The sequence below is a fragment of the Ranitomeya variabilis genome, chromosome 8 (genome assembly GCF_051348905.1).
Source record: "Ranitomeya variabilis isolate aRanVar5 chromosome 8, aRanVar5.hap1, whole genome shotgun sequence".
Lineage (NCBI taxonomy): Eukaryota > Metazoa > Chordata > Amphibia > Anura > Dendrobatidae > Ranitomeya > Ranitomeya variabilis.
The window spans coordinates 9,353,295-9,373,045 of NC_135239.1; the positions used below are offsets into that span (position 1 = coordinate 9,353,295).

The 19,751-nt window shown below is 39.5% G+C and overlaps 1 protein-coding gene across 27 annotated transcripts in view; it reads right to left on the reverse strand.

Annotated features, from left to right (window-relative positions):
- ADGRL2 (adhesion G protein-coupled receptor L2) overlaps nucleotides 1-19,751 on the reverse strand; it is a 202,702-nt gene that overhangs the window by 3,728 nt on the left and 179,223 nt on the right. For 4 of the 27 annotated variants that reach the window (XM_077277684.1, XM_077277681.1, XM_077277694.1 and 1 more), the window contains 8 exons: nucleotides 13,625-13,716; nucleotides 10,596-10,640; nucleotides 10,328-10,354; nucleotides 8,012-8,180; nucleotides 4,280-4,408; nucleotides 3,819-3,915; nucleotides 1,616-1,744; nucleotides 937-954 (listed from right to left, as the gene is read on the reverse strand). In XM_077277684.1, the coding sequence (XP_077133799.1) occupies nucleotides 937-954; nucleotides 1,616-1,744; nucleotides 3,819-3,915; nucleotides 4,280-4,408; nucleotides 8,012-8,180; nucleotides 10,328-10,354; nucleotides 10,596-10,640; nucleotides 13,625-13,716 (706 nt within the window). Of the gene's footprint in view, nucleotides 1-902; nucleotides 955-1,359; nucleotides 1,441-1,615; nucleotides 1,745-3,818; nucleotides 3,916-4,279; nucleotides 4,409-8,011; nucleotides 8,181-10,327; nucleotides 10,355-10,595; nucleotides 10,641-13,624; nucleotides 13,717-19,751 lie in introns of all 27 variants that reach the window. The other 23 variants (XM_077277683.1, XM_077277707.1, XM_077277695.1 and 20 more) reach the window with 13 other exon arrangements.

Consider the following 19,751-nt stretch of genomic DNA (forward strand, 5'->3'; position numbering starts at 1 on the left):
TCGTCCTGCTAGTTGAAAAAATAAATTTAAAAAAAATGTGACTTGCCACCCAACTTTTTTTTTTCCATACACATTCCGGAATGCTACAGAAGACTTTTCAGACTTTGGACCAACTTGCATTTTAGTATTTTTTTCTCTTTTGGTCTATCGATGCACGTCTATATACCGTATTTTTGTTCAGATGACTTCACTGTGATATGAGAGACTTGATCATATAGAATATAATTGATTAAAACCAAAGCAAATTCTGCAACAAAAGAAAAATAATATTCTGCACCGTGCAGACTGGAAGGTGTGCAAAATTAATGACTGAAATCAATGAGTGTTGCTAAACAGGCTTTTTCTTGGAAAAAAATAGATAAATACCATAGCATCTTTTTGATATAATTAGAAAATTGAGAATTTTACCCCAAAAAATCTAAACAGCACATAAAAAATTGGAATGAGTAATTTAATTTATTTATTTGTTGTAATTGGTGAAAACTGATATTAGTAAGCCAGTACTTTACAGTGCGGAGGGGCTGCGCCGCTGATGCTCCCCCCATTTATAGAGGCTTTTTTTTATCAGGTAGGTTGCTGGAAGTTTTTCCTTAGCCTGTAGCAAGAATATTGTGGGGATGTAGGAATGTTAAGCAAATAAAACATTTCTGCTTGACAGCACTCCTTTTATTAAAAAAAACAAACCGCAAATTATTTCAGCATTGCTAATATATTACCAACTGAGTTTGCAGTATATCCATTGCTGTTATCCAAATGGAGACAAAAAAAAGCGTCCAGATTCAATTTGGAAATTGATAGACTAAGACTTTGGCTACAGATTGTGAACCACTTGCCCGCTGAGTTCATGATTGAGAATTATGTTTTAAATGTGCCTGTTTAAAAACCATGCTGAAAAAATTTACATTTGATAGGCAAAGTTAAGTTTTACTCCCATACTTGTCTCTCTGTAGTTCGCTAGAGGAAAGCATAAAGTAAGGAAAAAAACAAAACAAAAATAAAAAACGAGAGAACAGAAAGGACAGACTAACGTTAAAAATCCAAGTAAGTGATACACTGTTACACGCTTTACAATCAGCAGAACGGATGAGAAATAATTACTTTTTATATATCAATATATAACACACACTTAACACTAACACAACTACACAGGTGTACTAATACTAAGAAAGTATTATATTATAAAAAAAAAGAAAAAAAATTGTAAGAAATTGGTGTACGGTTTATAGACCGGCTTGGAGCTGCACTATACTATAGTCTGCGCCGGTGAATTTTGCACAATGCTTCACGCCAAGGTGCAAAAATTCTACATCTATTCCATAAACTAAACTTCCTGAAAGCCTAGTATATAGAGAGCTGTACCTCTACGGGAAATATATCTTGATGGTGGACTCTTGGACCTTCAGTGTCAGTCCTGAAATAGTATATTAAGATTTATGCCACCTGTGTTAAAAACATGGATAATTATAGGTAAATACCGGTAACAACACTATATTATAGTGCAGGTTGGTTTTTGGTTTAAGGCCGGCATAGGAGAGAGAAAGAACTGCAGGTCTATAAAGTTTTATCGTAAGGAACGTGGTGAGCGACAGATTGAATGAATTAAGTAGAAGCACACCTGGTGGGTTAAACACAGGAGCAGTAGGGGTATTACATACAACAGTTTCGGCGAGCAGTGTGTTATAGGGGTTGTTAGTGCCGTGGGGTCGAAGAAGAGGGTTTGTTAGTAGATAATTGCCAGTCATTCCTAAGATAAAGAAAAAAAAATAAAATAAAAACATCAGTTCTCATGTGACGTCGAGAAGCACAAACAGCCCTCTATCCCCCAAAAATAAAAATAAAACACATGGGAAAAAAAAAAGTAATGGGCAAAGGTGTTGATGAGTGGCTCTGCGCTTGTCAAATAAAACCTCCGCTCAAAAGTCGGGATTCGATTCCAACAGCTAATTTGTAAGAGAAAATGGAGCATTGTGGCAAAGTTCTGCTAATTCACAGGTGCTCTCAAAAAATCCCTAAAGTAAACACCATCCAAGAGTGACATTTAATAATTTACACAGAATTACTGTCAGACAAGAAGGGTAATTAAAGGCATGGAAATTGACGTAATGTTTCAAGATGCTGCAGCTAGGAAAAAAAAATACTTAGACCTATTTCTTTTTTTTTTGCCAGTGATGAGGGAATTCTATCTTTAATGAATATTTTAGCACTGGGATAGTCCCTAATGGAAACATCTGTGTTAATATAAAAAAAAAAGAAAAAAAAAAAAGATGGCAAAAATATGAAGGGAAATAAAAAGAGAAACAAATATGGAGAAAGCAAGATACAATTTGCCAAAAAGGGCACTGCATTATGCAAAAGAGTCATGCTGCGAAAGGCGAACACAATTCCAAGCAAATGTTTAAACACAAATAAAACCAAAAAGGAAAAAACAAAACAAACAAAAACATATAAAACAAATTCCAACATCTCTTTCAAATACAATTGGCGGCTGTAAAAAAAACGATGTCTTGAAAGAGAACGACCGAAGGAAAAAATATTAGCAAAGTACGAGGATATAAATACAGAAAAATGATAAAATTAGTTTGCAGGATCTCTGCTACTAGATCTAGCCGAGCGTCAAATGATACACTAAATCGAAACGATCAATAGATTTATATTTTTCAAACATAAGGATCTAATTTTGATACTTGGAAATACAATATACAAAATTATTGCGAGTTTATAAAGAAGACCCGTCCCTTGTAATAAATGTGTCTATAATATATATATTTTTTACCTGGTGTAAATGGCGCCGTTGTCAGAAATCCGGCGATGTTTTTCCTTTGTTCCTGCTCCTCTCCGTTACGGAGATCTTCCATGTGTGTGAATAGATTTATAACAAGAAGGCGTGGTCCTCAAATCATCTACGTTGGCATTATTTTAGGCCATCGCCCACATGGCTATAAAGACTAGATTTACATGGGGTCATATCTCAGGAACGGAGAGGCACAAACAAAAGAAAAATATCGTCGGATTCCAGAGAAGAGCGGCATTTACACAGGGTGAAAAAATTGACATTTATGGAAAGTGACTGGTCCTCTTTATGGATCGATAAGGAGTAAAAATTAAAAATATAACAAGTAAAAATTCTCTTATGACAATTGGCCAATAAACGTCTAATCTACAATGTCAGTCAACTAATTACTGTAAATGATTTCGACTCCTGTGTTACAAGTCAGTGATGGAGGCACAGAATATTATTTTTAGCCCCTTTTTTTTTTAACTAACCACATAGAAGTTTCCAATACAGTTGTTTGAACTCCCCCAACCCGATTCTGGGCCTCTATCACTCCCAACTCTTCCAGACACAATGCCGAGTAAAGAAGGACAGGGAATGCGGCATCATGAGTTTGGCAATGGCGTCCTCTAATCTCCCAATTATGAGCGTGGCTGCTCGGCTGTATTAGGTGCCAATGTGTATGGGGGTAGCGTTGGAGGCAGGAGATAATGGTCTTGGCCAAACACGCAGTCAGCAGCTACTGAGGGTGCATATTCTGCATTTTATAGCTATGGAGGGTGCCATGGTCGCAGTGTAGGCCATGCCTTGGAATCGGGGGACAACTAACGGAATCTCTACCACAATTTAATTTTTCTCTATTGGCCACAATTTTGTTCCTGGAAATTCTACACTAAGGCCACTGTCAGATGCCAAATCTGGAAAAACTACCACGTAAACTGCATGAATGTACAACACTGGACGTCCCTGATGCAACAAGCGTTTATCAACAAGTGTAACGTACATGAACGTAACGGGGGGGCAGCGATGTAGTGAGGGGACTTACCTTGGTTAAGTGTGGATGTGCTGTTTATGTCACCTGAGATAAAGGAAGATTCAGATTGCTTCCTCACTGTGTCGTTCCACATTCTTCTTATCCGACTCTGTTGGTAAAAAAAGAAATAATTAATTTTTGGGCTTTTATTTTTGTGTGTTGCACAGTGCACAATTAGCAGCTGAAAATATCCATCCTCCGGTAATTACCGTCTCTGCAGTTACAGCCCAGCCGAATTCTAAGGGATTTTATTACGGAATAGGATAACCGGGGTGGGGAATATTACAGAAATCAGACAGACCTGCAGCAAGTATCTAACAGAACTCAATTCGGAAAAAACGACGGGAGAAAAAACTTGCAGAATTTGCCATCTAGATCACTGTAATGAGGAGACAATTAGTGTATCTGAACTGAGTCTCTAAAGGGTTGCTATAAATAAGGTTAATTAAAAACGCTGTCAACTTCTTTGTTACCTGGGTGCCAGAGGAATATCGAGCGCTGGTTCTCGCAGTTGAAGCTTTTACCACGCTGTGAGGGCTTTCGGTTGGAAGACCACCACAGCAGTAAGTGTGCCTGAAACACTTGCTGTACTCCTTGCGTACCTGCGAAATGAATACACTATTAAAAATAGGTAGAAACGGCATGAAAGTGAAACGCGGGCCCTTTCATCTAATGTTTTTTAATGGGTTTGTTTATTCGGCCATTGATTTACTGCGGCAGAGTCAACAAAAGTAGCAGCTGACATTCTTCGAGAACTTAATTAGCATCTGTCTTGTGCAGCAGCTCTCCAGGGTCATAATAAAATATAAAAGTTTCTTTCATTAGCTAAACTTTTGACTGAACTGGAATTCAAAGGATCACAGCAAAGCCACTTTAGGCTGAAGCTGGCACCCGCCTGAAATTATGGTTTTCTCCACCATAAAAAAAAAAATTACAATTCAAATTAATACAGATCACTAAAAATTAAGTTAAAAAGCGAAAAGATTAATAAAAGGTCTAGAAATATGAGCAAAAGTATCCAATTAACCTCTAAAATAAGGTTCTGTTCATATTTGCAAATGAGGGCGAGTCTGGGGCCTCTGACGCATGTTCCGAATAAATGCTGTATAAAATAGTACATTACAGGGGGCTACGTGACCTGATAAAATGCAAGATCCCACGATGAAAACCCAACATACTGTACTATGTCCGATTATCCCTTGGTTCTCATGACTCGTAGCGGTCTGACCATGGGGACCCCTAATAATGGAATGATCACAATAACCAGTACTCTCTTGGTAGGAGAGGTAATGATAAGTTCGGAGACTTGTTTAGTTATCACACATCACAGACTAGGAGAGGTGCATAGATAATCTTGGCTGGCAATCGATGGGGCTTTTTTTTTTTTTTGGAAGACCGGTCAACCTCTACACTTAACTACACATATAAGAGCATGGTCGTCATAGCAGGATACTCTCTGATCTACTGTATCAGTAAATGGAGATCACTTTAAAGAGGTGAAAATTCTGCGATCCGTAAGTAAATAATGATGTTAGCTCTGCGGTCCTGAGATGCGATGGGCCATCACGCAACCAATGTCTTATTTCCTCTTCTGTTCATGAGTAAACGGATCTCCCTAGATCTTTTCCCTTTCAGTTTTTGGTTGCAACGTCAAGTGATATCATGACTTAAAATGCGGATCCAATGGATGTGGGAATCTTCTAAGTGTGCACTGGAGTAGAGTCCAATGAATGAGCAGATCCATAAGGTTTATTGTCGCTACGAAGCAGGTCTTTGATAGAGACCACCAATTTGTCAAGAGAGCGGGTGCCAGCACTAAGCCTGCTGGTGTGGGTAAGGAAAGATGACCAGAAAACACAAAAAAGGCAAGTAAATAAGTGGGCTGGTAGCAAAGAGATGAAAACAGAAGTAAAGGTAGAAGTAAAAATATATCCTGTATATATACGATGTGGTGTTCATTTATAATCCTGAGTAGCACCATTAGTATTCTTAAAAATAGATTTTTGGGCCAGGTAACGCCGTTAAGTGGCTCTGACCCCAATTATTAGGGCTTGGATACAAAATGGGTCAAACTTATAAAAAAAAATGACCAAAATGCGTTTGTAGCAAATAATAGTCTTGAATAACGCCAAGGTTTCTATTGGAAAAAAATGTAAAACAGCATGACTTCTAAGGAGCATAAAGAATTTGATTTCGTTTTCTCAGTTCCTTAGTGCAAATTATTTCCTTGCACATAAAGTCAAAAATCCAGCAGCCCAGCACAGAGAAAGACTGTCATCCACAAGAAAATGACTATCCTCCAAGACCATGACCCTATCTTACTGTCACTGCCCAACAGGATTGTGAAGGCTCCATGTCTGTGAATGGTGGCAGTGTCTCCGCCTGAAGTATATTTTTATACCTCCATATCCTTAAGCAATTTTAAAGCCAGGGAAAGAAAGCCTTCTTTATGGAATAAAATGATCACATATCCGCAGCCGCATACAGCTCCGATGAATCACTCTACAATATACTTTCCTTTAAATATAGCTAAAGAAATTGCACAATGTTGACCCACAATAAAGATCAGGACCAAGTTATCTTCTGAATTCCTGAACCGCTGGCCCCCTTCATACAGGAAGGCATGATGGAACTTGTAGTTTAAAATTACCGTGAGAGACACAGTCTGAGAATCTGACTTGGAACCGTAATGGATATTAACTGCCTGAAAACGTCTCAGAACCAGGACAATACCAATCAAAATGTTATTTTGCCCAAATAACCCTCGTCGCCAGGACCAGCTCTCGTCATACCTATATTGCTGGGAATGCACATTATCTGTCTGTATTGCACATCCCTCTGTCATTACAGGTAAAATTACAGCTTGCTCCGAGCAGATAGAAACGCAACGTTATCATCTTGTCAAGTCAGAAACATAATAGTTTTCACTTCCACAATTCCATCTCAATTTAGTGACCGACTAGTAATAATGGAATAAAAAAAAAATACAAAAAAAATACAGATACCAGATAAAATATGCAGAGAAGGACAGGAGAACATGTGGAAATGTTCCACCTTAAAAAGGTCAGCCATATCATTCGAGAAAATCCAAATTATAATGCAAAATTCCAGATATCTGGTCTGTTTTGCCAAGTTCTGTTACCTAAATTTCCAAAGAAACCCCCTAAAAAAAGGTACTACCATAGAGATGAGAAAATGTATCTCTGGAATAGAATTCTCCGTGAATTTTATCAAAATTTGTGTTCTCCAGAATATGGATTTTTTTTTTGTATTTTTTTTCCATGCGAATGAACTGTATAGAGCTAAGCAAATTATTATTAAAAAAATAACACTCAACTCATTCTCTTGTCCCACAGCTGTACGGTCCTGCATGCTTCTTTTCCTATTAAACCATTGCGTGCATCCTCTTCTCTCAAGACCAGGACTTTCGGCTCAACTAGGTCCCAAACGTCCTTTACGCAGTGCCATCACAATACATGACACCTGAGACATGGTACGGACTGCAGGGACATCAGAGGCCTTGTCGTGCTGAAAGCCCTGGCCTTGAGTAACAGGCTGAAGAGGTTGCCAGGGAACATGAAAGTGGAAAAGAAGAGGGACCGAGTACCACACTGCAAGTGGAAGGGCCGGTTAGACAGGTGAGCGGTGAGGGGAGGATTTATTTTTATGTTTTATACATCCTACATTTATTATGCCCTGGGGTCTAGAGAGACCCTAAAGCATAATAAGGAATATTCCGTTCACATTGAATAATTGTGAATCAAATACATTTCCCTGTAAAATCTGCTTGATTTGCTGAATTTGAATCTCGGCAGACTCATTCATCTCTAGCCAAAAAATAAGGTCAACTGTTTCCAAAAATTACCGTAGGTTATGAAGGAGGTCTCAGCATTTACAGTTTTTACAGAGTGCCATTAAAATGAGTGTCCAGCCGTGTAACCAATAGACATCGTTTTTGTGTCGCCAATTTCGATGGTGCACAGTGAAGTCTCCCAAAATGAGACAACCCCATCTAACAAGTTGAGCGACTTTTGGGATGCTGGGGTAACCAAAATGTACACTTTCTATGGATAAATAGCGCATTTTTTATTTTTTTATTCTGATTGAATGTTGCCTTTAAAAAGAATATGGAACTCAACAAAATAAACTTGTTACATTCATCAAACAAACTTCAATATGTTAAATGTCGTTCTTCACACACTTACTTTCTTCTGGAGGGCACAGTGAAATATAAAAATAAACATTCCTTGGAAGGCGTTGAACACTGTGAAGAGGTACGTCATTACAACAGTCTCTTCATTGATGAGGAACAGACCGAAAGACCACGTAACTCCGAGCAGACACATGAGGGCGAAAGCACCAAGAACCCAGGATCTGAGGAGAGACAATGGACAGGATAACGATCACCATCCGGATGGAAGAGAAACTTTGGAAAATTTACAAAATCTTGGTCCATCGCTGAAAGTTACTAAAACAAAACTACAAGAAATTGTCAAGAACATCACTGTTTTAAAGCCTACTAATGTGAATGTAACCGGCATGAGGATGACCAACTTCTGTGAAAATAAAGATGAAGATTGGTCAAATTCAAATTTAGGAAACAGATTTACAATCAAAGTGCTATGAGTAACACTCAAAAATATGATTCCGGCTTTATTTCCCCCCACACAATTTTGCCATAGTAATTTATTAACAGATTTCAGTTGGTCGTCTGAATGGGATCGTGGCACCAATAAACTTCTCAGAACTTTGTCAAAATTAAAGGTGCACAGACTCGAATATCTCACAACTTTCTGGCTTTGCGAAACAAAGCAGTGCAAAGAATATTAGATGTAAAAAGCAAAGATCTTACTCGTGTATAAGTCGACCCGAGTATAAGCCGAGGCACCTAATTTTGCCTCGAAAAACTGGGAAAATGTATTGACTCGAATATAAGCCGGGCATGCATTGTCCCCTAATCCCTATTCTAGTATGTATGGTTCCTCATTCCCATCCTTGTTTGCATGGCTCCTTATTCCCATCCTTGTATGTATGGCCCCCCATGAGAAAAGCATAAAAAAACCAAACAAACAAAAAACATCCTACTTACCTTCATTGCGCGCCCTCGCAGCATCTCGTTCCGGCTTCCAGCAGCTCCTGCGGCCGGGCGATCACGTGTCCCCGCTCATTAAGATAATGAATATTCACATCCACTCCCATAGGTGTGGAGTGGAATGAATATTCATCCCTTAATGAGCGGTGACACGTGATTGCCTAGCTGCAGGAGCTGCTGGAAGCCGGAACGAGATGCTGTGAGAGCACGCAGGGAAGGTAAGTAGGATGTTTTTGCTTTTTTTTAATGGAAGCCGGCGGCTGTGGATGTTACTGTGCGCGCTATAAGAGAAATGAATATTCATTGCCAATGCAGTGACTATTCATTTATCATTAGCAGCGGGCACAGGCTTTAGCTGCAGCCGCCGGCTCCTGCCTCTGTGACCCACTGCTCCGCCACTCACCCTTCCCCACTGTAAACTGGGACAATGACTCGTGTATAAGCTGAGTGGGGCATTTTCAGCGCAAAACAAGTGCTGAAAAACTCGGCTTATACACGAGTATATACGGTATATTCCAAGATAAACATTAAATGGTAGAAAGTAACCAAAACGTTAACCATAAAACAAGATCTAACTCGGCGGACTTGTTTCACTTGGTCAATGTGTTGTGATCTGCTTCTGCCTTGCGTTAATATTTGAAGGCACTCTCCTGGCCCCCATACACTTTAGATTAAATATGGCTGAAATGGGCGAGTTTGACGATAATAAACTAGTCTGTTTGATGTTTGTTATTAAAAAAACCTCAAACAATAGCCATTTTGTATTTTCTTGGCCGATTATTAACACTGTCTGTATTATCGTCCAAAAGAACCCAACAAATCCAATGCAATTTGAGGCAGGTTTATTTTTCCAGCCGTTGGCCAATTATTTGTCTCATGTGTATCGGGGCCTTAAGATCTCAGGATCATCAATGCTTTTGCTGAGGATCAATAGAAAGAAAATGAAAGCACAACCCGTATCACATGCATCTATCTCCTGCTGATACTTTACACATATATTCCTGAAGGTTATTGATAGCACTTATGTAAATCTTCAGTCTATGAATGTGATTTATGGATATTACGTAGCCCTTTACAAAGCAGCTTTCAACTTTAGGTTTTCCCTTAAGTTTAAACGAAAGATTTTGATTAAATTTTCACAAATCTAAAATTTGCCTTCACGTTTATGATGTCTCATCACAAAAAGCTGAAATGAGTATTAAAAAAACAAACAACATTGATAAAATAATGAAGCACAACCTGACGACCACAACGAGAGGAACACAACGTACAAACTATGAATGGTAAGGACAAACACGGCTGAAGACAAGAAAGGGACAATCCCACGTAAAACCCAACCGAAAATTAACTGGGAAAGGAAAATGAAATGGAACGGAAGACGAGGAAGGTTTCAGTTAGGGCATTCCACATCTAGCTAATGGTCTCTTACTTGATAAAAGGCTTATTATCTTCATATCTAGAGAGCATTACAAGCAGAGGAGAGAAATCAAATTGTTAGAGACAGAAGTGGAGCAGAGGAAAAAGGAGCATTTTATACAGAAAGCAAAAAAAAAATAAAAATAATAATATAAGGGGAGAGGGACGGAGTGAAAACGTTACAAATTATATAAAAAAAATAGATTGGGATCGAAACTGGGCTAAAAAAAAGGGTTCTATTAATTTCATGCTAGAATTGTTAATGTAAGGATTCACCTTACCCAGGTAAGTCTGTATTATAGTAGCCGTCACATACACGATAATTACTGGAGTGGATGAAACAACGGGAGGAAAAGGAAAGAAAGAGAGAGATGCTAAAACAAAAACCTCGCTACTATCATGCAACATGCAACGAGGACTATAATATTAGAACACAGCAACAGAAAGACAAGCCTAGGCCCTGGCGTAAAATACTCAGATCATGGAGGAAGTAAGCTCAACTGCTTCCATGAACCAGTCCACCGACCACTTGAAAAAATAATGAGTGAGCCAACTCTCCAAATACAGATGGTTAAAGTGGTTGCCTGAGATTTCACAAAATTGGCATAATGGCAGGAAATCATAAAAAAAAATAAATGAAAAAAAAAAAAAAAAAAAAGGATTGCTCGCCTATGCAAACCTGACCCAAGAGTCCCTGCAGATCCTTTGGCGATTATGTCAAATGTATAATTCACATGGCCTCCCTGCTAACAGTCTCGCGTCTCTTCAGTCAGTACTTAACCCTGCTGCCCGATTAATCCACTCCTCCCTTCTACAAATCCTTTCAATGGCTCCCAATGCCCCATTGAATCCAGTATAAACTAACACTGACCTACAGAGCGGCCCATAATTTGCCCTCTCCATATATCTTCAAACTGATCTCATCCCACATGTAATCTCTGGTCCTCACAACACCACCTCCTCTCCTCCACACTTATATGTTCCTCACCCAATCACCTCCAAGACTTCTCAGTATCTCCCATCCTCTGAAATACTGTGCCCCGAAACGGACGATTATTCACCACATTCAGAACTTTTGGACGGAACTTGAAAAGCCATATCTTCAAAAAAGCTACAACTGCCAACCCATCACCAGAGCGGCCACCTCACCACCACAAGAGCGGCCACCTCACCACCCCCAGAGCTGCCACCTCACCACCACCGGAGCAGCCACCTCACCACCACCAGAGCAGCCACCTCACCACCACCAGAGCAGCCACCTCACCACCACCAGAGCAACCACCTCACCACCACCAGAGCAGCCACCTCACCACCACCAGAGCAGCCACCTCACCACCACCAGAGCAGCCACCTCACCACCACCAGAGCAGCCACCTCACCACCACCAGAGCAGCCACCTCACCACCACCAGAGCAGCCACCTCACCACCACTGGAGCGGCCACCTCACCACAACCGGAGCTGCCACCTCACCACCACCGGAGCGGCCACCTCACCACCACCAGAGCAGCCACCTCACCACCACCAAAACTGCCACAACCCTCCATCCTACTGTCCCCTTACTCATTATCCTGTAAGCCCACGAGGATCCTCTCCCCTCTGTACCAGTCTGTCATTGTTAGTTCATTGTCATTTATATTTGGTCTGTAACCTCCTCACTTTTACAGCACCATGGAATCGATTGAGCTTGAAAAAATAATAATGTAATAACTAGCTTCAGCTTTCACCTTCCATACATGATAATGTAAATGCTAAAGTCAGCGATTAGATGCAACAGTTAAATGAATGATCACTGTGAAGTCATCACTTTTAAGACTTGGCAAGGATCACATCATTAAGGGTGCTTTGGATAGTGGAGTAATGCTCCGTTTTTTTTTTTGTTTTTTTTTATATTTACTGCTTCGACCCCAACTTTGAAAAATTGAGCAACTTTTCTAGCCTTTCCAAATTCAATAGCAGTTATTGGCAGTTATTAATTTTTATTTTCATGTGCCACTATTAAAGTCCCTTTGGTTCAAGGCCAATAAGTCAGCAAAAGTCACCAACTTTTCAAGTATGGAGGGATAAGGTATGTAAAGCTGAAAGTTCCACTATGGAGGGAAAAGGCCAATTCTTTAGGAGGAGTAACAAAACGCAACCTCCTGCATGGTCTGAAAATCCTAATCCCACATTCTATGGTCATGCACGGAGATGAATTGTGACAGTGTGCAATGAGCTCAATATCAGGATTCCCCCTCTAATTACAGCTCAACTGGGTGGTCCGGCGACCAGACGTATGTAAACTGCATACTGCTGCAACGTGCTGACTACCTTCTTATCTGCGTCTCTTAGTAGAACATAAAACATTGAGAGAAGCGGGTGAGAAGCTATTTGGCCCGTGACTGCCAGTTTGCAAATCACATGCTCGCGGTCATGTGACCTCCCACAGGAAATAAAAAGGAATCCTGACAGTGTGCACAGAAAATAATGTTGAGCCTTGAACTAAAAAAAACTAACTAAGGCCCATGCTCTCATAAAGCTAGGATACTCTACAGACCCCGAATTGCCAAATCTTCCCTTTTGACTCATGGGTCAGAAACAATACCAAAGTAACTTTCTTGATTTAAGAAATAGTATTTTTTCTCTTAACAACTATTTTAATTTTTACCTATTGACCATTAAATACCTTTGTCTGCTCTTCATTCACAAAATGTATTGTATCGAGTTAGCCTCTCTCGTAAGTGCCAACTATATAAAACTCTCGACGCACCTTCTAAGCTTTAGCAATGAAACAGCCAAAACTATTTTTTAAAGGTCAATCAATAACACTTGGGGATGTCATCTAAAAGACTTCTGAACTCACGGTTCCTTCAGAAGAATTCAAGTGGCATCGGGATTAAAACAAACATTTGCTTAATTAGTTGAATATATACGATAATCTGCAAGTTAACATTAGTATTAAAGAGTCAATTCTCGGAGGAGAGCTGGATTACGAGTGGAAAGTACTTACAATCCCTACATCACAAAGCCATTTAGCAAAACAAACCTCACATAATCATATCAGCCTTGTGGACGAGAACATCATTTTAAACTGCATTTTAAATGCAAATGAAATTACCCTATTGCGATGGAGTACTTTAATTCATTTATGCAATTTTGTAGCATCATTTCAGGGAACAAATGATCTATCTCTGACCAGTGCGTACAACAACTGGAGAAGAAGCGTGACGCTAGCCGGCTTAATGGACTACTGACATCTCTATTGCTGACTGATAAACTGCCGAATGGTGAATGCAGAATTCCCGTTCAGAACGGATCACGAAGGTCACTTACTTAATGTTTTCCAGGCGGCTGGAGTCTGGCTTTAAAGTATTGGAGTGTTTCACCATTTTGCACAGCGTGATCACCAGGAACACAAGGTTGAGCTGTTAAGGAAAAAATAAAAGTTAGCAAATATGCAAAACTGAGATGATCGTGTAATTGAACAAGTTGGAGAGTTTGGATAACAAATATCGGCTTTTAGGATTCCAGAAAAACGGTGGATTTTTATTAACTGTTTGTAATAATCTTGGTGTGCCATTTACAGCCAGATGGTTTAATCTGTTTGCTATAAAATTAATAAGAAAACTTGGGGTCAAGTTACAGTCCACGAAATTCCATATACCCAGAGGTGTCCTCCAAGATGCCTCAATCAACAAAGGAAATATCAATAGCCACCACCAATACAATAGGTGTACATATACATTGGAGCAATGTCGGCCGAATCAACCAGCTTCCCCAACAGTTGAGGTCGGGGGAAAGAAAGACTGGACTTCATGTTATAGCTTTTGAGTCCTGAACCAAAATGTCAGGTTACAGAATCACCGGTGAGACCTAATTTAGGGTGGTAAGCGTGATTGTAGGCGAGCTGGCAGAATGTAGGGGCACAAAGCTAGTGGGCAAAGCAGATCTGTTCATGGCGACAGGAAGCCGGATACTTATACCATTTACAGACAAAGTGACATCCATGCAAAATTCCGTGAGAAATTCCACCAAAACAACCCACTCAGGGGTTAGTTTTCATAACCATTAATTCTCATTCCTTTCAAAGCCCAATTATCAATAGCTCTCAAAACATTGCATATGAGAACAAAAAAAAATCTTATGACTTATACAGTGGCATATAAAAGTCTGGGCACCCCTGGTCGAAATTTCTGTTATTGTGAACAGTTAAGCAAATTGAAGATGAAATTATCTAAAAGGCATAAAGTTACAGATGACACATTTCCTTTGTATTTTAGGTAAAAAAAATAAATATATTTTCATATATATATTTTCATCTTTTAAATTTTAAAAATTACAAAAAGGAAAATGGGCAATGCAAAAGTTTGGGCACCCTGCATGGTTAGTACCTAGGAGCGCCCCCTTTTGCAAGAATTAAAGCTTGAAAACGCTTTTTGTAGCCAGACAAGAGTCTTTCAGTTCATGTTTGAGGGATTTTCATCCGTTCTTCCTTGGACACTTCCTCCAGTTCTGTGAGATTCCTGGGGCGTCTTCCATTCTCTGCTATTTTGAGGTCTCGTCACAGATTTTCAATGATCATCAGATCAGGGCACTGAGAGGGTCATTGTAAAACCTTCAGCTTGTGCCTTTTGAGGTTGTCTACTGTGGATTTAGACATGTGTTTAGGATCATTATCCATTTGTAGAAGCCATCCTCTTCACCTTCAGCTTTTTTACACATGGTGTTATGTTTGCATCAAGAATTTGTTGAAATTTCATTGAATCCATTCTTCATTCTACCCGTGAAATGTTCCCCGTGCCATTGGCTGCAACACCCCCCCCAAAGCATGACTGATCTACCGGCATGCTTAATGGTTGGCGAGATGTTATTTTCCTGAAATTCTGGGCCCTTTTTTTCTCCACACATACTTTTAATCATTGTGGCCACATAAATCTAATTCACCTCATCGGTCCATAGGACTTGTTCCCAAAATACATCAGCTTCATCAGATGTCCTTTTGCATACTTCTGATGCTGAATTTTATGATGAGGATGCAGGAGAGGTTTTCTTCTGATGACTCTTCCATGAAGGCCATATTTGTGCAGGTGTCTGTGAACAGTAGAACAATGTACCACACAACTTGATCAGCTAACTAATTTGATCAGCTTCTATGAAGAGGTAAGTTCCGGACTGGACCAAGGGAACCCAGTAGATGTAGTGTATATGGACTTTTCAAAAGCTTTTGATACGGTGCCACACAAAAGGTTGATACATAAAATGAGAATAATGGGGATAGGGGGAAATATGTGCAAGTGGGTTGAGAGCTGGCTCAGGGATAGGAAACAAAGGGTGGTTATTAATGGCGTACACTCGGACTGGGTCGCGGTTAGTAGTGGGGTACCACAGGGGTCAGTATTGGGCCCTCTTCTTTTTAACATTTATTAATGACCTTGTAGGGGGCATTCAGAGTAGAATTTCAATATTTGCAGATGACACTAAACTCTGCAGGGTAATCAATACAGAGGAGGACAATTTTATATTACAGGATGATTTGTGTAAACTAGAAGCTTGGGCTGATAAATGGCAAATGAGCTTTAATGGGGATAAATGTAAGGTCATGCACTTGGGTAGAAGTAATAAGATGTATAACTATGTGCTTAATTCTAAAATTCTGGGCAAAACCATCAATGAAAAAGACCTGGGTGTATGGGTGGATGACAAACTCATATTCAGTGGCCAGTGTCAGGCAGCTGCTACAAAGGCAAATAAAATAATGGGATGTATTAAAAGAGGCATAGATGCTCATGAGGAGAACATAATTTTACCTCTATACAAGTCACTAGTGCGACCACACTTAGAATACTGTGCACAGTTCTGGTCTCCGGTGTATAAGAAAGACATAGCTGAACTGGAGCGGGTGCAGAGAAGAGCGACCAAGGTTATTAGAGGACTGGGGGGTCTGCAATACCAAGATAGGTTATTACACTTGGGGCTATTTAGTTTGGAAAAACGAAGGCTAAGGGGTGATCTTATGTTAATGTATAAATATATGAGGGGACAGTACAAAGACCTTTCTGGTGATCTTTTTAATCATAGACCGGTGACAGGGACAAGGGGGCATCCTCTACGTCTGGAGGAAAGAAGGTTTAAGCATAATAACAGACGCGGATTCTTTACTGTAAGAGCAGTGAGACTATGGAACTCTCTGCCGTATGATGTTGTAATGAGTGATTCATTACTTAAATTTAAGAGGGGACTGGATACCTTTCTGGAAAAGTATAATGTTACAGGGTATATATATTAGATTCCTTGATAAGGCGTTGATCCAGGGAACTAGTCTGATTGCCGTATGTGGAGTCGGGAAGGAATTTTTTTCCCCATGGTGGAGCTTACTGTTTGCCACATGGGTTTTTTTTGCTTTCCCCTGGATCAACATGTTAGGTCATGTTAGGCTATGGGTTGAACTAGATGGACTTAAAGTCTTCCTTCAACCTTAATAACTATGTAACTATGTAACTTCAGAGTCTACTAAATCTTTCTCAAGGTCTTTTTTAGTCAAGCGGGGGTTCTGATTTGCCTCTATAGAAATACGAGCTACTCTCACTGAAATTTTGCTTGGTCTTCCAGACCTTATCTTGACCTCCACTGTACCTGGTAACAGCCATTTCTTAATTACATTTTAAACTGAGGAAAGGGCCACTTAAAATGCTTTGCTATCTTTTTAGATCCTTCTCCTGCTTCGTGGGCCTCCACTATCTTCATTTTCAGAGTGATCAGCAGCTGCTTAGAAGAACCCATGGCTGCTGTTTTTTGGCACAATGATAGAGGAGGCTGGGTTTTTATATAGCTGGGAAATTGGCATCACCTGGCCTTTCCTAACAACGATAGTGAACAAGCCATAACCCTAAAAAGGCTAATTAAGGTCTGAAACCTTGGTCAAAGTTATCTGAGCACACAAATCTCTCAGGGTGCCCAAACTTTTGCATTGGCCCATTCTCCTTTTTGTAAATTTTAAAATGTAAAAAATGAATATCTATTTTTGTGACTAAAATACAACGAAAATGTGTTAACTGTAAGTTTAGGCATTTTAGAAATAATTTCATCTTCAACTTGCGTAACTGTTCACAACAACAGAAATTTTGACGATGGGTGTCCAAACTTTTATATGCCACTGTATATCAAACATGTTGAATTTCAGCACGTACAATCCTTAGGTTCTCAGCATCCAAGCCTATGAGAAGGTTGGGAGTGGTGAAAAGTGAATCTTTTAAAACTGGAATTCGGTAGTTTACTTGAACTTGGCCATGAAATCTGAATCCCATTGAATTTATTCAATATACCGGTAGGTCTTTTATACTTTAGGGTCTTTCCTGACCCCAGAGCATAATAAACAGAGTAAAAAAATGTAAAAATCAATACCCTCGTCTACCCGGCCCTCACCTTGCCAGTGCAGCTAGCTACATGGTCATTCTGGTCTAGTCGGGCTTCCACCCACCACAGGTCCCGCCAGGCTTCTGGTGCATCCGGTGCCCACTAGGCCTCGTAATGTCATCAACATTGCAGCCCGCCGCAAACCATTATATCACGATATACTTAGTACAAGCCTCATGTGACATGATGGGTGTTGGGCAGTGAGTATCAAAAGCGAATAAGAGCCAAGACGACCAGTGGTGAGAAGATTATTAGATCGGAACGTAGAAGTGAGGAGATACGCAGACAAGGTTGAAACTGCACAGCTTTGAGTATTAATTTTTCTATTTCTTTCTAACCCCTTCACGACCCTTTTAAGTCCAGCAAAATAAAGGCTAGACAACCTGCCTATCATTAAATTGAAAAAAAAAAAAAAAAGAAAAAAAAATTACATTAGGAAATTCCATTTTTTGTGAACCTACAGAAATATAATTGCATATAATTCATCATAAAACATATGGGGAAACTTCAAATTTTGGGGGGGTCTTTAGAGCACAATTTTTGTCTGAAATTTGCTCCCATCATATATGTGAATTATCAGGACACTATAGAGACTAAGGAAGAAATGGTGACATTAAAAAAAGTGCTATCAAAGTAATTTCTGAGCGTTTTATTATAAAGTCTTCTATGGGCAATAAAGGTTAAGTGCAATCTTTTATTCCTAACTACAATACACTTCATCCCAAAAGCCGGTCTACAAGGACCATAAGTCAACGTGACTCCGTGGGCACGGAGACTGTTACATGGCCGTTTTTCTTTAACGATGAAGCAAAAACAGGGTTATTATGATCTATAACAAAACACGTCTAAAGAGGCCCGGTGACCGCTGTTCAAACTATTGGATAATATGTGAGACGGTTTGAGAAAAGAAGGGCAGTCGACCAAACACTATAAAATGCAGCCTACAAAAAATTCATTTGGGAAATCTAACAATGCACATTAGACTGACATCAGGACCATCGCTTTGAATTATGTCTCTCACCAGTTACGTTCATTATTAATAAGGTTCAAACATAGTTTGCCAACAGAATGGAAAGAATGAGCAAAATAAGAGTGAACATTTAGCCCTCGTACAAAGGAGTTTTATGTGGGGACTTGGGGACACACGAGAAATAAAGCTAAATGGAACACAGAGGACTTGTAAGGGAGAAAGTAAATATGGTAACAGGATGCTGCAGCCACCTACATCCGCTGCCGAGACCGCCACCGACAGCAGCTCGGCCCAGGTTACAGGTTTTATCTATCTTCCATCACACAATATGTCATTTTAAAACAGTTTGTATTATTTACAAATATATATATAAAAAAAAAAAAAACCTTCATTAAACTTAAAGAAAAAAGTATAGTAATTGCTACAGTTTTGAATCAGGTGAAAGAAAATAATTTTCTATATTACATATAATATATTGTATTATAAATTATATATATTTTTTTATGTATTCCCTTGAAATTTTCACGTAGGCTGTTGTAAATCAGAACACTTTATTCTATGTGAAAACAATTATCTGTGAGGGATGATGAAAGCGGAATTGTTTAGCTTCATCTTTAAAGATGGCTATTCCTTAAAACAGGAAGAAAAAAAAAAAAAAAAGAATGGTTTAAAAGGGAAATCTGTCAACAGTAGTGTTGAGCGAAAAAGATCGGCACGTTTCAAAAGTCGCCCACTTTTAGCAAAGTCGGGTTTCGTGAAACCCGACCCCACACACATTTGCTTCAGCGCGAGATATGTGAAAAGCTGGTAATTCAATTGCCGGCTTTTCATTTCTCCTGCCTAAACCCGACATGATATGAGACATGGTTTACATACAGTAAAACATGTCATATCCCCCTTTTTTTTTGCATATTCCACACTACTAATGTTAGTAGTGTGTATGTGCAAAATTTCGGCGCTGTAGCTATTAAATTTAAGGGTTAAATTGCGGAAAAAATTGGTGTGGGCTCCCGCGCAATTTTCTCCGCCAGAGTGGTAAAGCCAGTGCCTGAGGGCAGATATTAATAGCCAGGAGAG